Here is a 21051-nt window from a genome sequence, read left to right on the forward strand (position 1 = left end):
GGTGCCCCACAAGGCTGTGTTCTCAGCCCCCTACTATACTCCTTATACACCTCTGACTGTGCGGCCAAATTCCCCTCCAATTCGATTTTCAAGTTTGCTGACGACACCACCGTAGTGGGTCGGATCTCAAACAATGACGAGACAGGGTACAGGAATGAGATAGAGAATCTGGTGAACTGGTGCAGCAACAATAATCTCTCCCTCAATGCCAACAAAACGAAGGAGATTGTCATCGACTTCAGGAAGCGTAAAGGAGAACATGCTCCTGTCGACATCAACGGGGACCAAGTAGAAAGGGTCAGAAGGGGGTAGAAAGGTACAGTGTTATTAGAAAAGGATTGTAAATCCTTACCTTTACTTTGAGATCCGTATCCGTTCCCTGTGGATAGAAAGCACAGAGAGAGGTGTTGGAGAACAAGGATAAAAAGCCCATTGAACACTTTAAACCCAGCACACTAAGGCTGGCTCTGCCTCTTTCTAACATTCACTCTCCCAACACCCGCTGAGGAATTTCAAGCTGCGTTATTAATATCTCAGTAAACCGCAATCTTCCCTCGTTAAAAATATCCACCCAGCCCATCCTTCAAAGTGTCCATTCACTCCCATCTGTTTCTCTCTCTCTTGTGTTCGCTTGTTAGGGTGGCAGAGTGATTCGATTTGATTTATTATTGTCACACGTAATAGCGTACAGTGAAAAGTATTGTTTCTTGCACGCTCTGCAGACAAAGCATACCGTTCATAGAGAAGGAAAGGAGAGGGTGTAGAATGTAGTGTTACAGTCACAGCTAGGGGTGTAGAGAAAGATCAACTTAACGCGAGGTCGATCCATCTGACAGCAGCAGGGAAGAAGCTGTTCTTGAGTCGGTCGGTACGTGACCTCAGACTTTTGTATCTTTTTCCCGACGGAAGAAGGTGGAAGAGAGAATGTCCGGGGTTGCGAGGGGGTCCTTAATTATGCCGGCTGCTTTTCCCCCGAGGCAGCGGGAAGTGTAGACAGAGTCAATGGATGGGAGGCTGGTTTGCGTGATGGATTGGTTTGATTTGATTTGATTTATTATTGTCAGAGGGGGGATCTCTTTGTGAGATTCCCCCCCCCCTCTGAACGCCAGCGAAAACAATCCTAACCTCGTCAATTTCTCCTCAAACATCAGTCCCGCCATCCCCGGAATCAGCCTGGTAAACCTTCGCTGCGCTCCCTCGAGAGCAAGAACATCCTTCCTCAGGAAAGGAGACCAAAACTGCACACAATACTCTCGGTGTGGCCTCACCAAGGCCCTGTATAATTGCAACAACACATCCCTGCTCCTGTACTCGAAACCTCTCCCAATGAAGGCCAACATCCCAATTGCCTTCTTTACCACCTGCCGCACCTGCATGCTTACCTTCAGCGACTGGCGCACCCAGGTCCCTCTGCTCACTCCCCTCTCCCAATTTACAGCCACTCAGGTACTAATCTGCCTTCTTGTTTTTGCTTCCAAAGTGAATAACCGTCACATTTTATCCAAATTATACTGCCTCGCCACGACCAGTGAAAAACGTGACGTTAGTCAGAGGCAGTGATGCGAATCAGAGACTAAAATAACTCAGCTGGATTGTTCCACCATCGGAGAGGGAGTCAGATCGAATCGCGGAGTTGAGTATTGACTCAGCACTTGCTGCAGTGTCAGACTTCTTGCCGCACTCAGAGCGATGGTCTGGGCCTCGGACACTTATCATTCTGGCTGAGAGGGCAGACGTTACCTCTGATCCCCGGCTGCCATTGTAGTCCAGGATCAAACAGTTCCCACAATTTCTCTAACCCACCGGTTCTTATTTTTCCAACGCCGAGGAAAATCAGATGAAGCGAGTGAGCCCTCTGCCCTGCGGTGGACTATCTCTGCTCCAAATGTTGCTGTGTGTACCTGTCATTAGTGGCGTCAATGTGTGGAGCAGGTGCTTTACAATGTTATCCAAAAGGATTGTAAATCCTTACCTTTAGGTTGATTTCCATAGCTGTCCCCTATGGATAGAAAACACGGAGAGAGGTCATAGAAATCATAGAAACCCTACAGTACAGAAAGAGGCCATTCGGCCCATCGAGTCTGCACCGACCACAATCCCACCCAGGCCCTACCCCCATGTCCCTACATATATTTACCCGCCAATCCCTCTAATTTACAAACCTGAGGACACGAAGGGGCAATTTTAGCATGGCCAATCAACCTAACCCGCACATCTTTGGACTGTGGGAGGAAACCGGAGCACCCGGAGGAAACCCACGCAGACACGAGGAGAATGCGCAAACTCCACACAGGCAGTGACCCAAGCCGGGAATCGAACCCAGGTCCCTGGAGCTGTGAAGCAGCAGTGCTAACCACTGTGCTACTGTGCCGCCTATGGTGTTTGAGAACAAGGATAAAAAGCCCATTGAACACTTTAAACCCAGCACACTAAGGCTGGCTCTGCCTGATTCTAACATTCACTCTCCCAACACCCGCTGGGGAATTTCAAGCTGCGTTATTAATATCTCAGTAAACCACAATCTTCCCTCGTTAAAAATATCCACCCGGCCCATCCTTCAAAGTGTCCATTCACTCCCATCTGTTTCTCTCTCTCTTGTGTTCGCTTGTTAGGGTGGCAGAGTGATTCGATTTGATTTATTATTGTCACACGTAATAGCGTAGAGTGAAAAGTGTTGTTTCTTGCACGCTCTGCAGACAAAGCATACCGTTCATAGAGAAGGAAAGGAGAGGGTGCAGAATGTAGTGTTACAGTCACAGCTAGGGGTGTAGAGAAAGATCAACTTAACGCGAGGTCGATCCATCTGACAGCAGCAGGGAAGAAGCTGTTCTTGAGTCGGTCGGTACGTGACCTCAGACTTTTGTATCTTTTTCCCGACGGAAGAAGGTGGAAGAGAGAATGTCCGGGGTTGCGAGGGGGTCCTTAATTATGCCGGCTGCTTTTCCCCCGAGGCAGCGGGAAGTGTCGACAGAGTCAATGGATGGGAGGCTGGTTTGCGTGATGGATTGGTTTGATTTGATTTGATTTATTATTGTCAGAGGGGGGATCTCTTTGTGAGATTCCCCCCCCCTCTGAACGCCAGCGAAAACAATCCTAACCTCGTCAATTTCTCCTCAAACATCAGTCCCGCCATCCCCGGAATCAGCCTGGTAAACCTTCGCTGCGCTCCCTCGAGAGCAAGAACATCCTTCCTCAGGAAAGGAGACCAAAACTGCACACAATACTCTCGGTGTGGCCTCACCAAGGCCCTGTATAATTGCAACAACACATCCCTGCTCCTGTAGTCGAAACCTCTCGCAATGAAGGCCAACATCCCAATTGCCTTCTTTACCGCCTGCTGCACCTGCATGCTTACCTTCAACGACTGGTGCACCCAGGTCCCTCTGCTCACTCCCCTCTCCCAATTTACAGCCATTCAGGTACTAATCTGCCTTCTTGTTTTTGCTTCCAAAGTGAATAACCGTCACATTTTATCCAAATTATACTGCCTCGCCACGACCAGTGAAAAACGTGACGTTAGTCAGAGGCAGTGATGCGAATCAGAGACTAAAATAACTCAGCTGGATTGTTCCACCATCGGAGAGGGAGTCAGATCGAATCGCGGAGTTGAGTATTGACTCAGCACTTGCTGCAGTGTCAGACTTCTTGCCGCACTCAGAGCGATGGTCTGGGCCTCGGACACTTATCATTCTGGCTGAGAGGGCAGACGTTACCTCTGATCCCCGGCTGCCATTGTAGTCCAGGATCAAACAGTTCCCACAATTTCTCTAACCCACCGGTTCTTATTTTTCCAACGCCGAGGAAAATCAGATGAAGCGAGTGAGCCCTCTGCCCTGCGGTGTGGACTATCTCTGCTCCCAATGTTGCTGTGTGTACCTGTCATTAGTGGCGTCAATGTGTGGGGCAGGTGCTTTACAATGTTATCCGAAAGGATTGTAAATCCTTACCTTTAGGTTGAGATCCGTATCCGTCCCCTATGGATAGAAAACACGGAGAGAGGTGTTGGAGAACAAGGATAAAAAGCCCATTGAACACTTTAAACCCAGCACACTAAGGCTGGCTCTGCCTGTTTCTAACATTCACTCTCCCAACACCCGCTGGGGAATTTCAAGCTGCGTTATTAATATCTCAGTAAACCACAATCTTCCCTCATTAAAAATATCCACCCAACCCATCCTTCAAAGTGTCCATTCACTCCCATCTGTTTCTCTCTCTCTTGTGTTCACTTGTTACGATGGCAGAGTGATTCGATTTGATTTATTATTGTCACATGTATTGTGATACAGTGAAAAGTATTGTTTCTTGCGTGCTGTACAGACAAAGCATACCGTTCATAGAGAAGGAAAGGAGAGAGTGCAGAATGCAGTGTTACAGTCAGAGCTAGGGTGTCGAGAAAGATCAACTTAATATTTGATTTGAGTTATTATTGTCACATGTATTAACATACAGTGAAAAGTATTGTTTCTTGCGCGCTATACAGACAAAGCATACCGTTCATAGAGAAGGAAAGGGGACAGTGCAAAATGTCGTGTGCAAGAAACAATGCTTTTCACTGTACACTAATACATGCGACACTAATAAATCGAATATTAAGCGGATCTTTCTCTACACCCCTAGCTGTGACTGTAACCCTACATTCTGCACCCTCTCCTTTCCTTCTCTATGAACGGTATGCTTCGTCTGCATAGCGCGCAAGAAACAATACTTTTCACGGCATGGAACAAAGAACAAAGATCAAAGAGAATTACAGCACAGGAACAGGCTCTTCGGCCCTCCAAGCCTGCACCGACCATGCAGCCCGACTGAACTAAAACCCCCTCCCCTTCCGGGGACCCTATCCCTCTATTCCCATCCTATTCATGTATTTGTCAAGACGCCCCTGACAAGTCCCGACCGTATCCGCTTCCACTCCCTCCCCCGGCAGCGAGTCCCAGGCACCCACCACCCTCTGTGTAAAAAATCTGCCTCGTACATCTCCTTTAAACCTTGCCCCCTCGCACCTTAAACCTGTGCCCCCCGAGTAATTGACTCTTCCACCCTGGGAAAAAGCTTCTGACTATCCACTCTGTCCATGCCTCTCATAGTCTTGTAGACTTCTATCATACTTTTACATGTGACAATGATAAATCAAATATGAAGCTGATCTTTCTCTACACCCTAGCTCTGACTGTAACACTACATTCTGCACCCTCTCCTTTCCTTCTCTATGAACGGTATGCTTACTCTGTATAGCGCGCAAGAAACAATACTTTTCACTGCATACTAATACATGTGACAACAATAAATCAAATCAAATCAAATCAGAGGAATGTCAGATGGGAGAGGGTCAGCGGGGAATTCTAATCCTGCCCGGAACGTTGTTGCAGATCCCAAGGTGAGGACTACCTGTCCGTAAGCTGCAAGCACAGCCCTTTCCTTTGGTGCAGGATAAAGGGTGTTGGTGACGGGATGGGAAATAGGCCTTTGGCTGTATTACTGCCCCACCTCTGAGCCACGGCTGCCATTGTTCAAACAGCTCCCCCAATCTCTCTAACACCCCCCGTCTCTTATTCTGCCAACGCTGTGAAAAATCAGATGAAGCGAGTGAGCCCTCTGCCCTGCGGTGTGGACTATCTCTGCTCCAAATGTTGCTGTGTGTCCCTGTCATTAGTGGCGTCAATGTGTGTGTGGAGCAGGTGCTTTACAATGTTATCCGAAAGGACTGTAAATCCTTACCTTTATGTTGAGATCCGTATCCGTCCCCTATGGATAGAAAACACGGAGAGAGGTGTTTGAGATCAAGGATAAAAAGAACAAAGAACAGTACAGCACAGGAAACAGGCCCTTCGGCCCTACAAGCCTGTGCCGCTCCTTGGTCCAACGAGACCAATCGTTTGTATCCCTCCATTCCCAGGCTGCTCATGTGACTATCCAGGTAAGTCTTAAACGATGTCAGCGTGCCTGCCTCCACCACCCTACTTGGCAGCGCATTCCAGGCCCCCACCACCCTCTGTGTAAAAAACATCCCTCTAATATCTGAGATATACTTCGCCCCTCTCACCTTGAGCCCGTGACCCCTCGTGATCGTCACCTCCGACCTGGGAAAAAGCTTCCCACTGTTCACCCTATCTATCCCCTTCATCATCTTGTACACCTCTATTAGATCTCCCCTCATTCTCCGTCTTTCCAGGGAGAACAACCCCAGTTTACCCAATCTCTCCTCATAGCTAAGACCCTCCATACCAGGCAACATCCTGGTAAACCTTCTCTGCACTCTCTCGAACGCCTCCACGTCCTTCTGGTAGTGCGGCGACCAGAACTGGACGCAGTACTCCAAATGTGGCCTAACCAGCGTTCTATACAGCTGCATCATCAGACTCCAGCTTTTATACTCTATACCCCGTCCTATAAAGGCAAGCATACCATATGCCTTCTTCACCACCTTCTCCACCTGTGTTGCCACCTTCAAGGATTTGTGGACTTGCACACCTCGGTCCCTCTGTGTTTCTATACTCCTGATGGCTCTGCCATTTATTGTATAACTCCCCCCTACATTATTTCTTCCAAAATGCATCACTTCGCATTTATCCAGATTAAACTCCATCTGCCACCTCTCCGCCCAATTTTCCAGCCTATCTCTATCCTGCTGTATTGCCCGACAATGCTCTTCGCTATCCGCAAGTCCAGCCATCTTCGTGTCATCCGCAAACTTGCTGATTACACCAGTTACACCTTCTTCCAAATCATTTATATATATCACAAATAGCAGAGGTCCCAGTACAGAGCCCTGCGGAACACCACTGGTCACAGACCTCCAGCCGGAAAAAGACCCTTCGACCACGACCCTCTGTCTCCTATGGCCAAGATGTGGAGATGCCGGCGTTGGACTGGGGTAAACACAGTAAGAAGTTTAACAACGCCAGGTTAAAGTCCAACAGGTTTATTTGGTAGCAAAAGCTTTTGCTACCAAATAAACCTGTTGGACTTTAACCTGGTGTTGTTAAACTTCTTCCTATGGCCAAGCCAGTTCTCCACCCATCTAGCCACCTCTCCTTGTATCCCATGAGCCTTAACCTTCTTAACCAACGTGCCATGTGGGACTTTGTCAAATGCCTTACTGAAATCCATATCGATGACATCCACGGCCCTTCCTTCATCAACCGTTTTTGTCCACAATCTTCCCTCATTAAAAATATCCACCCAGCCCATCCTTCAAAGTGTCCGTTTACTCCCATCTGTCTCTCTCTCTCTTGTGTTCGCTTGTTAGGGTGGCAGAGTGATTCGATTTGATTTATTATTGTCACATGTAATAATGTACAGTGAAAAGTATTGTTTCTTGCTCGCTGTACAGCCAAAGCATACCGTTCATAGAGAAGGAAAGGAGAGAGTGCAGAGTGTAGTGTTACACCCATAGGGTTCAGAGAAAGATCAACTCATGCGAGGTAGGTCCATCTGACGGCAGCAGGGAAGAAGCTGTTCTTGAGTCAGTGAGTACGTGACCTCAGACTTTTGTATCTCTTTCCTGATGGAAGAATGTGGAACAGGGAATGTCCGGGGTGCGCGAGGTCCTTGATTATGCTGGCTGCTTTTCCCCGAGGCAGCGGGAAGTGTAGACGGAGTCAATGGATGGGAGACTGGTGATGGATTGGGGTTCATTCATGACTTTTTCTGGTTTCTTGCGGTCTTGGGCAGAGCAGGAGCCCAGACCAAGCTGTGGTACAACCAGAAAGAATGCTTTCTATGGGGCATCTGTAAAAGTTGGTGGGAGTTGGAGCTGGCATGCCAAATTTCCTTCATCTTCTGAGAAAGTAGAGGCGTTGGTGGGGCTTTCTTAACTATAGTGTCGGCGTGGGGGGGACCAGGACAGGTTGTTGGTGATCTGGACATCTAGAAACCTGAAGCTCTCGACCCTTTCTGCTTTGTCCCCTGGAACACCGAGATAACAAGGACAGCTATGTCAGACTCCTAGTTATTGACACCAGGATCAACACTATTATTCGCATGAAACTCATCTCCAAAGATTGGCCTGGGCCTTGCCACCTCTCTCTGCGACTGGATCCTGGACTTACTAACTCACAGACCACAATCAGTAAGGATAGGAAACAACACCTCCTCCACGATCATCATGGGTGTCCTTGTGCAAGAGTCACAAGGAGTTGGTTTGCAGGTGCAGCAGGTAATTAAGAAGGCAAATGGAATTTTGTCCTTCATTGCTCGAGGGATGGAGTTTAGAAACAGCGAGGTTATGTTGCATCTGTATAAGGTGCTGGTGAGGCCACACCTGGAGTACTGTGTACAGTTTTGGTCTCCTTACTTGAGAAAGGATATACTGGCACTGGAGGGGGTGCAGAGGAGATTCACTAGGTCGATTCCGGAGTTGAGAGGGTTGGCTTATGAGGAGAGACTGAGTAGACTGGGGCTACACTCATTGGAATTCAGAAGAATGAGGGGAGATCTACCGTGGGTAGCACGGTAGCACAGTGGTTAGCACTGCTGCTTCACAGCTCCAGGGACCTGGGTTCGATTCCCGGCTTGGGTCACTGTCTGTGTGGAGTTTGCACATTCTCCTCGTGTCTGCGTGGGTTTCCTCCGGGTGCTCCGGTTTCCTCCCACAGTCCAAAGATGTGCGGGTTAGGTTGATTGGCCATGCTAAAATTGCCCCGTAGTGTCCTGGGATGCGTAGATTAGCGGGTAAAATATGTAGGGATATGGGGGTAGGGCCTGGGTGGGATTGTGGTCGGTGCAGACTCGATGGGCCGAATGGCCTCTTTCTGTACTGTAGGGTTTCTATTCTATGATCTTATAGAAACATAAAACATTAAGAAGGGAATAGATAAGATAGAAGCAGGGAAGTTGTTTCCACTGGCGGGTGAAACTAGAACGAGGGGGCATAGCCTCAAAGTAAGGGGAAGCAGATTTAGGACTGAGTTGAGGAGGAACTTCTTCACACAAATGTTTGTGAATCTGTGGATTACACTTTGAATACTGTGTGCAGTTCTGGTCACCCTATTATAGAAAGGATATTATTAAACTAGAAAGAGTGCAGTAAAGATTTACTGGGATGTTGCCGGGACTTGATGGATTGAGTTATAAGGAGAGGCTGGATAGACTGGGACTTTTTTCCCTGGAGCGTAAGAGGCTGAGGGGTGATCTTATAGAGGTCTATAAAATAATGAGGGGCACAGATCAGCTAGACAGTGAAGCAGTTGAGGCTACCTCATTGAATGTTTTTAGGGCAAGGATAGATACATTTTTGAACAGTAAAGGAATTAAGGGTTATGGTGAGCGGGCGGGTAAGTGGAGCTGAGTCCACAAAAAGATCAGCCATGATCTTATTGAATGGCAGAGCAGGCTCGAGGGGCCAGATGGCCTACTCCTGCTCCTAGTTCTTATGTTCTTATCCTCAACACCGGCGCCCCACAAGGCTGTGTTCTCAGCCCCCTACTATACTCCTTATGCACCTCTGACTGTGCGGCCAAATTCCCCTCCAATTCGATTTTCAAGTTTGCTGACGACACCACCGTAGTGGGTCGGATCTCAAACAATGACGAGACGGAGAACAGGAATGAGAGAGAGAATCTGGTGAACTGGTGCGGCAACAATAATCTCTCCCTCAATGTCAACACAACGAAGGAGATTGTCATCGACTTCAGGAAGCGTAAAGGAGAACATGCTCCTGTCTACATCAACGGGGACCAAGTAGAAAGGGTCAGAAGGGGGTAGAAAGGTACAGTGTTAGTAGAAAAGGATTGTAAATCCTTACCTTTATGTTGAGTTCCGTAACTGTCCCCTGTGGATAGAAAACACGGAGAGAGGTGTTTGAGAACAAGGATAAAAAGCCCATTGAACACTTTAAACCCAGCACACTAAGGCTGGCTCTGCCTGTTTCTGATGTGGAGATGCCGGCGTTGGACTGGGGTAAACACAGTAAGAAGTTTAACAACACCAGGTTAAAGTCCAACATGTTTATTTGGTAGCAAAAGCCACACAAGCAAAAGCAAAAGCTTGTGTGGCTTTTGCTACCAAATAAACCTGTTGGACTTTAACCTGGTGTTGTTAAACTTCTTACTGCTGCCTGTTTCTAACATTCACTCTCCCAACACCCGCTGGGGAATTTACAGCTGCGTTATTAATATCTCAGTAAACCACAATCTTCCAGTAAACCAGCCTCCCATCCATTGACTCTGTCTACACTTCCCGCTGCCTCGGGGGAAAAGCAGCCAACATAATCAAGGACCCCCCCCCATGCACCCCGGACATTCCTTCTTTCATCGGGAAAAAGATACACAAGTCTGAGGTCATGTACCAACCGACTCAAGAACAGCTTCTTCCCTGCTGCCGTCAGACTTTTGAATGGACCGACCTCGCATTAAGCTGATCTTTCTCTACACCCTAGCTATGACTGTAACACTCCATTGTGTATCCTCTTTTAGATTAGAAATTGCATTCTGCGCTACACTCTTTTCTATTACCAGCTTGCTGACACTCATATTACACCTTCTCCCCCCTTACCGCTTTTTTAGTTGTCCTCTGCTCGCTTTTCAAGGCTTCCCAATCCTCTGGCTTCCCACTAATCCTCGCCACTTTCTCCGCTTTCCCTTTTGCTTTGATGCTGTCCTTGACTTCCCTCGTCAGCCATGGATGTCTCGTCCTCCCCTTAACATGTTTCCCCTTGCTTGGGACGAATTTCTGTTCTGCCTCCCGAATAACCCCCGAAACACCTGCCATTGCTGTTCCACTGTCTTCCCTGCTGGGCTCCCTTTCCAATCAACTCTGGCCAGCTCCTCCCTTGTGTCTTTGTAGTTACCTTTATTTAATCGTACCCCACCGTTACATCTGATTCCAGCTCCTCCCTCTCAAACTGCAGGGTAAATTCTATCATATTGTGGTCACTGCTCCCTAAGGGTTCCTTCACCTTAAGTTCCCTCATCAAGTCTGCCCTCACTACACATCCCCAGATCCGGATTTGCCAGTTCCCTGGTAGGTTCTGTCACAAGCTCCTCCAAAAAAACCCATCTCTTAGACATTCCACAAATTCCTTTTCTTGGGATCCACGACCTACCTGGTTTTCCCAGTCCACCTGCACGTTGAAGAGACAAAAGGATGAAGAATTAGTACAACCAGACGGACATTTACGTAAATTCATACGATATAGGAGCAGAATTAGGCCACTCGGCCCATCGAATCTGCTCCGCCATTTGATCATGGCTGATATGCTCCTCATCCCCATTTTCCTGCCTTCTCCCCATAACCCTTCAACCCCCATTCCCAATTAAAAATCTGTCCAACTCCTCCTTAAAGGTACTCACTGTCCCAGCATCCACCGCACTTTGGGGGAGCGAATTCCTCAGATTCACGACCCTTTGGGAGAAATAGTTTCTCCTCAACTCTGTTTTAAATTTGCTGCCCCTTATCCTAAGACTATGACCTCTCGTCCTAGAATGTCCCACAAGAGGAAGCATCCGCTCCACGTCTACTTTATCCAAACCTTTTATCATCTTGTATTCCTCAATTTGATCTTCCCTCATTCTTCTCAATTCCAGAGAGTATCAGCCTAAACTGTTCAATCTCTCTTCATACGACAAACCCCTCATCTCTGGAATCAATCTAGTGAACCTCCTCCAAACTGCCTCCAATACCACTACATCTCTCCTCAAATACGGGGACCAAAACTGTGCACAATACTCCAGGTGCGGCCTCACCAATGCCCTGCATTGTTGCAGCAATACTTCCTCACCTTTATATTCTATTCCGTTATCTATAAATGCCAACATTTCCTTCACTTCCATCCTGGTGTCCCAAGATTCTGTTTGCGTGGATTCCCAATCCATCAGGCAAACCAGCCTCTCATCCACTGACTCTGTCTACACTTCCCGCTGCCTCGGGGAAAAGCAGCCGACATAATTAAGGACCCCACGCACCCCGGACATTCTCTCTTCCACCTTCTCCCATTGGGGAAAAAGATACAAAAGTCTGAGGTCACGTACCGACCGACTCAAGAACAGCTTCTTCCCTGCTGCCGTCAGACCTTTGAATGGACCTACCTCGCACTAAGTTGATCTTTCTCTACACCCCTAGCTGTGACTGTAACACTACATTCTGCACTGTCTCCTTTCCTTCTCTATGAATGGTATGCTTTGTCTGGAAAGCGCGCAACAGACAATACTTTCCCTGTATGTTAATCAATAATAGATCAAAGCAAATCAAACCAATCCATCACGCAAACCAACCTCCCATCCATTGACTCTGTCTACACTTCCCGCTGCCTCGGCAAAGCAGCCAGCATAATTCAATGACCCCCCCTACGCACCCCGGACATTCTCTCTTCCACCTTCTCCCATTGGGGAAAAAGATACAAAAGTCTGAGGTCGCTTGCCGACCGACTCAAGAACATCTTCTTCCCTGCTGCCGTCAGACTTTTGAATGGACCTACCTCGCATTAAGTTGATCTTTCTCTACACCCTAGCTATGACTGTAACACTACATTCTGCACTCTCTCCTTTCCTTCTCTATGAACGGTATACTTTGTCTGTATAGCACGCAAGAAACAATACTTTTCACTGTATCCCAATACATGTGACAATAATAACTCAAATCAAATCAGGTTATGATGGAGCTGTTTAAAATGCAGGTTAGGCCACAGCTAGAGTGCTGTGCGCAGTTCTGGTCGCCACACCGTAGGAAGGATGTGATCGCACTGAGGGAGGGTGCAGAGGAGATTCACCAGGATGTTTGCCCGGACTGGAGTGTTTCAGAGGCTGGTGAGGCTGGGGTGCTTTTCCTTAGAGGAGAGAAGGCTGAGGGGGGAGGGGAATCTAATCGATGTGTACAAAATTAAGAGGGAGTTTGATAGGGTGGATGGGAAAGAGCTTATCCCATTAGCAGAGGCATGTAAGGGGAAAAGGGAATGAGAGGGGATTTGAGGAGAAACCTTTTTACCGGAGAGGGTGTTGGGAATCTGGAACTCGCTGCCTGAAAGGCTGATCGAGGCAGCAACTCTAACAACAATTAAGGGGTGTATGGATGAGCACTTGAAACACCACAGCAATAAAAGGCTACGGAGCAAGGGTTGAGAAATAGGATTGGAACGGGTAGGTTCTTGAGGGGCCGGCACAGGCACGATGGATCAAAGGGCCTCCTTTTGTTCCATGAGTCTATGTCTCCATGGAAATTAGCCCGATTTCTACAACACGCCATCACTTACTTTGCCAACACTGTGATCAATCAGATGACGCGAGTGTGGCCTCTGCCCTGCGGTGGACTATGTCTGCACCCAATGTTGCTGTGTGTACCTGTCATTAGTGGCGTCAATGTGTGGAGCAGGCGCTTTACAATGTTCCCTGAGAGGATTGTAAATCCTTACCTTTACGTTGAGATCCGTAACCATCCCCTATGGATAGAAAACACGGAGAGAGGTGTTTGAGAACAAGGATAAGAACATAAGAACATAAGAAATAGGAGCAGGAGTAGGCCATCTAGCCCCTCGAGCCTGCCCCGCCATTCAATAAGATCATGGCTGATCTGACGTGGATCAGTACCACTTACCCGCCTGATCCCCATAACCCTTAATTCCCTTACCGATCAGGAATCCATCCATCCGCGCTTTAAACATATTCAGCGAGGTAGCCTCCACCACCTCAGTGGGCAGAGAATTCCAGAGATTCACCACCCTCTGGGAGAAGAAGTTCCTCCTCAACTCTGTCTTAAACCGACCCCCCTTTATTTTGAGGCTGTGTCCTCTAGTTTTAACTTCCTTACTAAGTGGAAAGAATCTCTCCGCCTCCACCCTATCCAGCCCCCGCATTATCTTATAAGTCTCCATAAGATCCCCCCTCATCCTTCTAAACTCCAACGAGTACAAACCCAATCTCCTCAGCCTCTCCTCATAATCCAAACCCCTCATCTCCGGTATCAACCTGGTGAACCTTCTCTGCACTCCCTCCAATGCCAATATATCCTTCCTCATATAAGGGGACCAATACTGCACACAGTATTCCAGCTGCGGCCTCACCAATGCCCTGTACAGGTGCATCAAGACATCCCTGCTTTTATATTCTATCCCCCTCGCGATATAGGCCAAAATCCCATTTGCCTTCTTGATCACCTGTTGTACCTGCAGACTGGGCTTTTGCGTCTCATGCACAAGGACCCCCAGGTCCCTTTGCACGGTAGCATGTTTTAATTTGTTTCCATTGAGATAGTAATCCCATTTGTTATTATTTCCTCCAAAGTGTATAAAAAGCCCATTGAACACTTTAAACCCAGCACACTAAGGCTGGCTGTGCCTGTTTCTAACATTCACTCTCCCAACACCCGCTGGGGAATTTCAAGCTGTGTTATTAATATCTCAGTAAACCACAATCTTCCAGTAAACCAGCCTCCCATCCATTGACTCTGTCTACACTTCCCGCTGCCTCGGGGAAAAGCAGCCAACATAATCAAGGACCCCCCCCCATGCACCCCGGACATTCCTTCTTTCATCGGGAAAAAGATACACAAGTCTGAGGTCACGTCTCAACCGACTCAAGAACAGCTTCTTCCCTGCTGCCGTCAGACTTTTGAATGGACCGACCTCGCATTAAGCTGATCTTTCTCTACACCCTAGCTATGACTGTAACACTCCATTGTGTATCCTCTTTTAGATTAGAAATTGCATTCTGCGCTACACTCTTTTCTATTACCAGCTCGCTTACACTCATATTTCATCTTCTCCCCCCTTACCGCTTTTTTAGTTGTCCTCTGCTCGCTTTTCAAGGCTTCCCAATCCTCTGGCTTCCCACTAATCCTCGCCACTTTCTCCGCTTTCCCTTTTGCTTTCATGCTGTCCTTGACTTCCCTCGTCAGCCATGGATGTCTCGTCCTCCCCTTAACATGTTTCCCCTTGCTTGGGACGAATTTCTGTTATGCCTCCCGAATAACCCCCGAAACACCTGCCATTGCTGTTCCACTGTCTTCCCTGCTGGGCTCCCTTTCCAATCAACTCTGGCCAGCTCCTCCCTTGTGTCTTTGTAGTTACCTTTATTTAATCGTACCCCACCGTTACATCTGATTCCAGCTCCTCCCTCTCAAACTGCAGGGTAAATTCTATCATATTGTGGTCACTGCTCCCTAAGGGTTCCTTCACCTTAAGTTCCCTAATCAAGTCTGCCCTCACTACACATCCCCAGATCCGGATTTGCCTGTTCCCTGGTAGGTTCTGTCACAAGCTGCTCCAAAAAAACCATCTCTTAGACATTCCACAAATTCCTTTTCTTGGGATCCACTTCCTACCTGGTTTTCCCAGTCCACCTGCACGTTGAAGAGACAAAAGGATGAAGAATTAATACAACCAGATGGACATTTTGGTAAATTCATAAGATATAGGAGTAGAATGAAGCCATTCGGCCCATTGAGTCCACTCCGCCATTCTATCATGGCTGATATGCTCCTCATCCCCATTTTCCTGCCTTCTCCCCATAACCCTTCAACCCCAATCCCAATTAAAAATCTGTCCAACTCCTCCTTAAAGGTACTCACTGTCCCAGCATCCACCGCACTTTGGGGTAACGAATTGCTCAGATTCACGACCCCTTGGGAGAAATAGTTTCTCCTCAACTCTGTTCTAAATTTATAGCATCCCGACAGTACAGGAGGAGGACATTCGGCCCATCGAGTCTGCACTGACAACAATCCCACCCAGGCCCTATCCCCGTAACCCCACCTATTTAGCCCACTGATCCCTCTTATCTACGTATCCCGGGACACGAAGGGGCAATTTAGCACGGCCAATGCTCCTAACCCGCTCATCTTTGGACTGTGGGGGGAAACCGGAGCACCCGGAGGAAACCCACGCAGACATGGGGCGAACGTGTAAACACATAGAATAATAGAACCATAGAGGTTTGCAGCATGGAAACAGGCCCTTCGGCCCAACTTGTCCATGCCGCCCTTTTTTTAAAACTCCCTAAGCTAATCCCAATTGCCCGCATTTGGCCCATATCCCTCTATACCCATCGTACCCATGTAACTGTCTAAATGCGTTTTAAAAGACAAAATTGTACCCGCCTCTACTACTGCCTCTGGCAGCTCGTTCCAGACACTCACCACCCTCTGTGTGAAACAAATGCCCCTCTGGACACTTTTGTATCTCTCCCCTCTCACCTTAAACCTATGCCCTCTAGTTTTAGACTCCCCGACCTTTGGGAGAAGATATTGACTATCTAGCTGATCTGTGCCCCTCATTATTTTATAGACCTCTATAAGATCACCCCTCAGCCTCCTACGCTCCAGAGAAAAAAGTCCCAGTCTCTCCAGCCTCTCCTTATAACTCAAACCATCAAAAGTCCCGGTAACATCCTTGTAAATCTTTTCTGCACTCTTTCTAGTTTAATAATATCCTTTCTATAATAGGGTGACCGGAACTGTACACAGTATTCCAAGTGTGGCCTTACCAATGTCTTGTACAACTTCAACAAGACGTCCCAACTCCTGTATTCAATGTTCTGACCGATGAAACCCCTACACAGATGGTCACCCGAAGCCAGAATAAAACCCAGGTTGCTGACACTGAGAGGCAGCAGTGCCAACCACTGTGCCAATTGCCACCCAATTGATACCACTTATCCTAGACACTGACCTCCCGCCCTAGAATGTCCCACAAGGGGAAGCATCCGCTCCACGTCTACTTTATCCATACCTTTTATCATCTTCTATACCTCAATTTGATCTCCCCTCACTCTTCTCAATTCCAGAGAGTATAAGAACATAAGAACTAGGAGCAGGAGTAGGCCATCTGGCCCCTCGAGCCTGCCCTGCCATTCAATAAGATCATGGCTGATCTTTTCGTGGACTCAGCTCCACTTACCCGCCCGCTCACCATAACCCTTAATTCCTTCACTGTTCAAAAATATATCTATCCTTGCCTTAAAAACATTCAATGAGGTAGCCTCACTATCCAGCTGATCTGTGCCCCTCATTGTTTTATAGACCTCCATAGGATCACCCCTCAGCTTCCTACGGTCCAGGGAAAAAAGTCCAGGTCTATCCAGCCTCTCCTTATAACTCAATCCATCAAGTCCCGGTAGCATCCTAGTAAATCTTTTCTGCACTCTTTCTAGTTTAATAATATCCTTTCTATAATAGGGTGACCAGAACTGCACACAGTATTCCAAGTGTAATCCACAGATTCGCAACCCTTTGTGTGAAGAAGTTCCTCCTCAAGTCCTAAATCTTCTCCCCCTTATTTTGAGGCCATGCCCCCTCGTTCTAGTTTCACCCGCCAGTGGAAACAACTTCCCTCCTTCTATCTTATCTATTCCCTTCATAATCTTATATGTTTCTATAAGATCTCCCCTCATTCTTCTGAATTCCAATGAGTATAGCTCCAGTCTACTCAGTCTCACCTCATGGAGAGGTGATGGCCTAGTGATATTATTGCTGGACTATTAATCCAGAAATTCAGCTAATGTTCTGGGGTTCGAATCCCGCTCTTGGCAGATGGTGGAATTTGAATTCGGTCAAAAAAGAAAATCTAGAATTAAGAATCTACTGATCACCATTGGTGGCACAATGCTACTCCACAAAAGCCATCTCTTAGACATTCCACAAATTCCTGTTCTTGGGATCGACTACCTACCTGGTTTTCCCAGTCCACCTGCATATTAAAGAGAAAAAGCATGAATAATTAATACAACCAGACGGACATTTACGTAAGTTCATAAGATATAGGAGCAGAATTAGGCCACTCGGCCCATCAAGTCCGCTCGGCCATTCGATCATGGCTGATACGCTCCTTATCCCCATTTTCCTGCCTTCTCCCCATAACCCTTCAACCCCAATCCCAATTAAAAATCTGTCCAACTCCTTCTTAAAGGTACTCACTGACCCAGCTTTTATGCTGTCCTTGACTTCCCTCGTCAGCCATGGATGTCTCGTCCTCCCCTTAACATGTTTCCCCTTGCTTGGGACGAATTTCTGTTCTGCCTCCCGAATAACCCCCGAAACACCTGCCATTGCTGTTCCACTGTCTTCCCTGCTAGGCTCCCTTTCCAATCAACTCTGGCCAGCTCCTCCCTCGTGTCTTTGTAGTTATCTTTATTTAATCGTACCCCACCGTTACATCTGATTCCAGCTCCTCCCTCTCAAACTGCAGGGTAAATTCTATCATATTGTGGTCACTGCTCCCTAAGGGTTCCTTCACCTTAAGTTCCCTAATCAAGTCAGCCCTCACTACACATCCCCAAATCCAGAATTGCCAGTTCCCTGGTAGGTTCTGTCACAAGCTGCTCCAAAAAAACCATCTCTTAGACATTCCACAAATTCCTTTTCTTGGGATCCACGACCTACCTGGTTTTCCCAGTCCACCTGCACGTTGAAGAGACAAAAGGATGAAGAATTAATACAACCAGATGGACATTTTGGTAAATTCATAAGATATAGGAGTAGAATGAAGCCATTCGGCCCATTGAGTCCACTCCGCCATTCTATCATGGCTGATATGCTCCTCATCCCCATTTTCCTGCCTTCTCCCCATAACCCTTCAACCCCATTCCCAATTAAAAATCTGTCTAACTCCTCCTTAAAGGTACTCACTGTCCCAGCATCCACCGCACTTTGGGGTAACGAATTGCTCAGATTCACGGCCCCTTGGGAGAAATAGTTTCTCCTCAACTCTGTTCTAAATTTATAGCATCCCGACAGTACAGGAGGAGGACATTCGGCCCATCGAGTCTGCACTGACAACAATCCCACCCAGGCCCTATCCCCGTAACCCCACCTATTTAGCCCACTGATCCCTCTTATCTACGTATCCCGGGACACGAAGGGGCAATTTAGCACGGCCAATGCTCCTAACCCGCTCATCTTTGGACTGTGGGGGGAAACCGGAGCACCCGGAGGAAACCCACGCAGACATGGGGCGAACGTGTAAACACATAGAATAATAGAACCATAGAGGTTTGCAGCATGGAAACAGGCCCTTCGGCCCAACTTGTCCATGCCGCCCTTTTTTTAAAACTCCCTAAGCTAATCCCAATTGCCCGCATTTGGCCCATATCCCTCTATACCCATCGTACCCATGTAACTGTCTAAATGCGTTTTAAAAGACAAAATTGTACCCGCCTCTACTACTGCCTCTGGCAGCTCGTTCCAGACACTCACCACCCTCTGTGTGAAACAAATGCCCCTCTGGACACTTTTGTATCTCTCCCCTCTCACCTTAAACCTATGCCCTCTAGTTTTAGACTCCCCTACCTTTGGGAAAAGATATTGACTATCTAGCTGATCTGTGCCCCTCATTATTTTATAGACCTCTATAAGATCACCCCTCAGCCTCCTACGCTCCAGAGAAAAAAGTCCCAGTCTATCCAGCCTCTCCTTATAACTCAAACCATCAAAAGTCCCGGTAACATCCTTGTAAATCTTTTCTGCACTCTTTCTAGTTTAATAATATCCTTTCTATAATAGGGTGACCAGAACTGTACACAGTATTCCAAGTGTGGCCTTACCAATGTCTTGTACAACTTCAACAAGACGTCCCAACTCCTGTATTCAATGTTCTGACCGATTCAATCCCTACACAGATGGTCACCCGAAGCCAGAATAAAACCCAGGTTGCTGACACTGAGAGGCAGCAGTGCCAACCACTGTGCCAATTGCCACCCAATTGATACCACTTATCCTAGACACTGACCTCCCGCCCTAGAATGTCCCACAAGGGGAAGCATCCGCTCCACGTCTACTTTATCCATACCTTTTATCATCTTGTATACCTCAATTTGATCTCCCCTCACTCTTCTCAATTCCAGAGAGTATAAGAACATAAGAACTAGGAGCAGGAGTAGGCCATCTGGCCCCTCGAGCCTGCCCCGCCATTCAATAAGATCATGGCTGATCTTTTCGTGGACTCAGCTCCACTTACCCGCCCGCTCACCATAACCCTTAATTCCTTCACTGTTCAAAAATATATCTATCCTTGCCTTAAAAACATTCAATGAGGTAGCCTCACTATCCAGCTGATCTGTGCCCCTCATTGTTTTATAGACCTCCATAGGATCACCCCTCAGCCTCCTACGCTCCAGGGAAACAAGTCCAGGTCTACCCAGGCTCTCCTTATAACTCAATCCATCAAGTCCCGGTAGCATCCTAGTAAATCTTTTCTGCACTCTTTCTAGTTTAATAATATCCTTTCTATCATAGGGTGACCAGAACTGCACACAGTATTCCAAGTGTAATCCACAGATTCGCAACCCTTTGTGTGAAGAAGTTCCTCCTCAAGTCCTAAATCTTCTCCCCCTTATTTTGAGGCCATGCCCCCTCGTTCTAGTTTCACCCGCCAGTGGAAACAACTTCCCTCCTTCTATCTTATCTATTCCCTTCATAATCTTATATGTTTCTATAAGATCTCCCCTCATTCTTCTGAATTCCAATGAGTATAGCTCCAGTCTACTCAGTCTCACCTCATGGAGAGGTGATGGCCTAGTGATATTATTGCTGGACTATTAATCCAGAAATTCAGCTAATGTTCTGGGGTTCGAAACCCGCTCTTGGCAGATGGTGGAATTTGAATTCGGTCAAAAAAGAAAATCTAGAATTAAGAATCTACTGATCACCATTGGTGGCACAATGCTACTCCACAAAAGCCATCTCTTAGACATTCCACAAATTCCTGTTCTTGGGATCGACTACCTACCTGGTTTTCCCAGTCCACCTGCATATTAAAGAGAAAAAGCATGAATAATTAATACAACCAGACGGACATTTACGTAAGTTCATAAGATATAGGAGCAGAATTAGGCCACTCGGCCCATCAAGTCCGCTCGGCCATTCGATCATGGCTGATACGCTCCTTATCCCCATTTTCCTGCCTTCTCCCCATAACCCTTCAACCCCAATCCCAATTAAAAATCTGTCCAACTCCTTCTTAAAGGTACTCACTGACCCAGCTTTTATGCTGTCCTTGACTTCCCTCGTCAGCCATGGATGTCTCGTCCTCCCCTTAACATGTTTCCCCTTGCTTGGGACGAATTTCTGTTCTGCCTCCCGAATAACCCCCGAAACACCTGCCATTGCTGTTCCACTGTCTTCCCTGCTGGG

General features: G+C 47.4%; 1 protein-coding gene across 1 annotated transcript in view; it reads right to left on the reverse strand.

Moving 5' to 3' along the window:
* LOC144486542 (uncharacterized) overlaps positions 1–21051 on the reverse strand; it is a 175423-nt gene that overhangs the window by 119803 nt on the left and 34569 nt on the right. The window contains exons 4-11 of the mRNA XM_078204592.1: positions 20648–20665; positions 17594–17611; positions 15250–15267; positions 13343–13369; positions 9743–9769; positions 5716–5742; positions 3948–3974; positions 353–379 (exon numbers count right to left, since the gene is read on the reverse strand). Coding sequence (XP_078060718.1) covers positions 353–379; positions 3948–3974; positions 5716–5742; positions 9743–9769; positions 13343–13369; positions 15250–15267; positions 17594–17611; positions 20648–20665 — 189 coding nt within the window. The remainder of the gene's footprint in view (positions 1–352; positions 380–3947; positions 3975–5715; positions 5743–9742; positions 9770–13342; positions 13370–15249; positions 15268–17593; positions 17612–20647; positions 20666–21051) is intronic.

The sequence above is a fragment of the Mustelus asterias genome, unplaced genomic scaffold (assembly GCF_964213995.1).
Source record: "Mustelus asterias unplaced genomic scaffold, sMusAst1.hap1.1 HAP1_SCAFFOLD_387, whole genome shotgun sequence".
Lineage (NCBI taxonomy): Eukaryota > Metazoa > Chordata > Chondrichthyes > Carcharhiniformes > Triakidae > Mustelus > Mustelus asterias.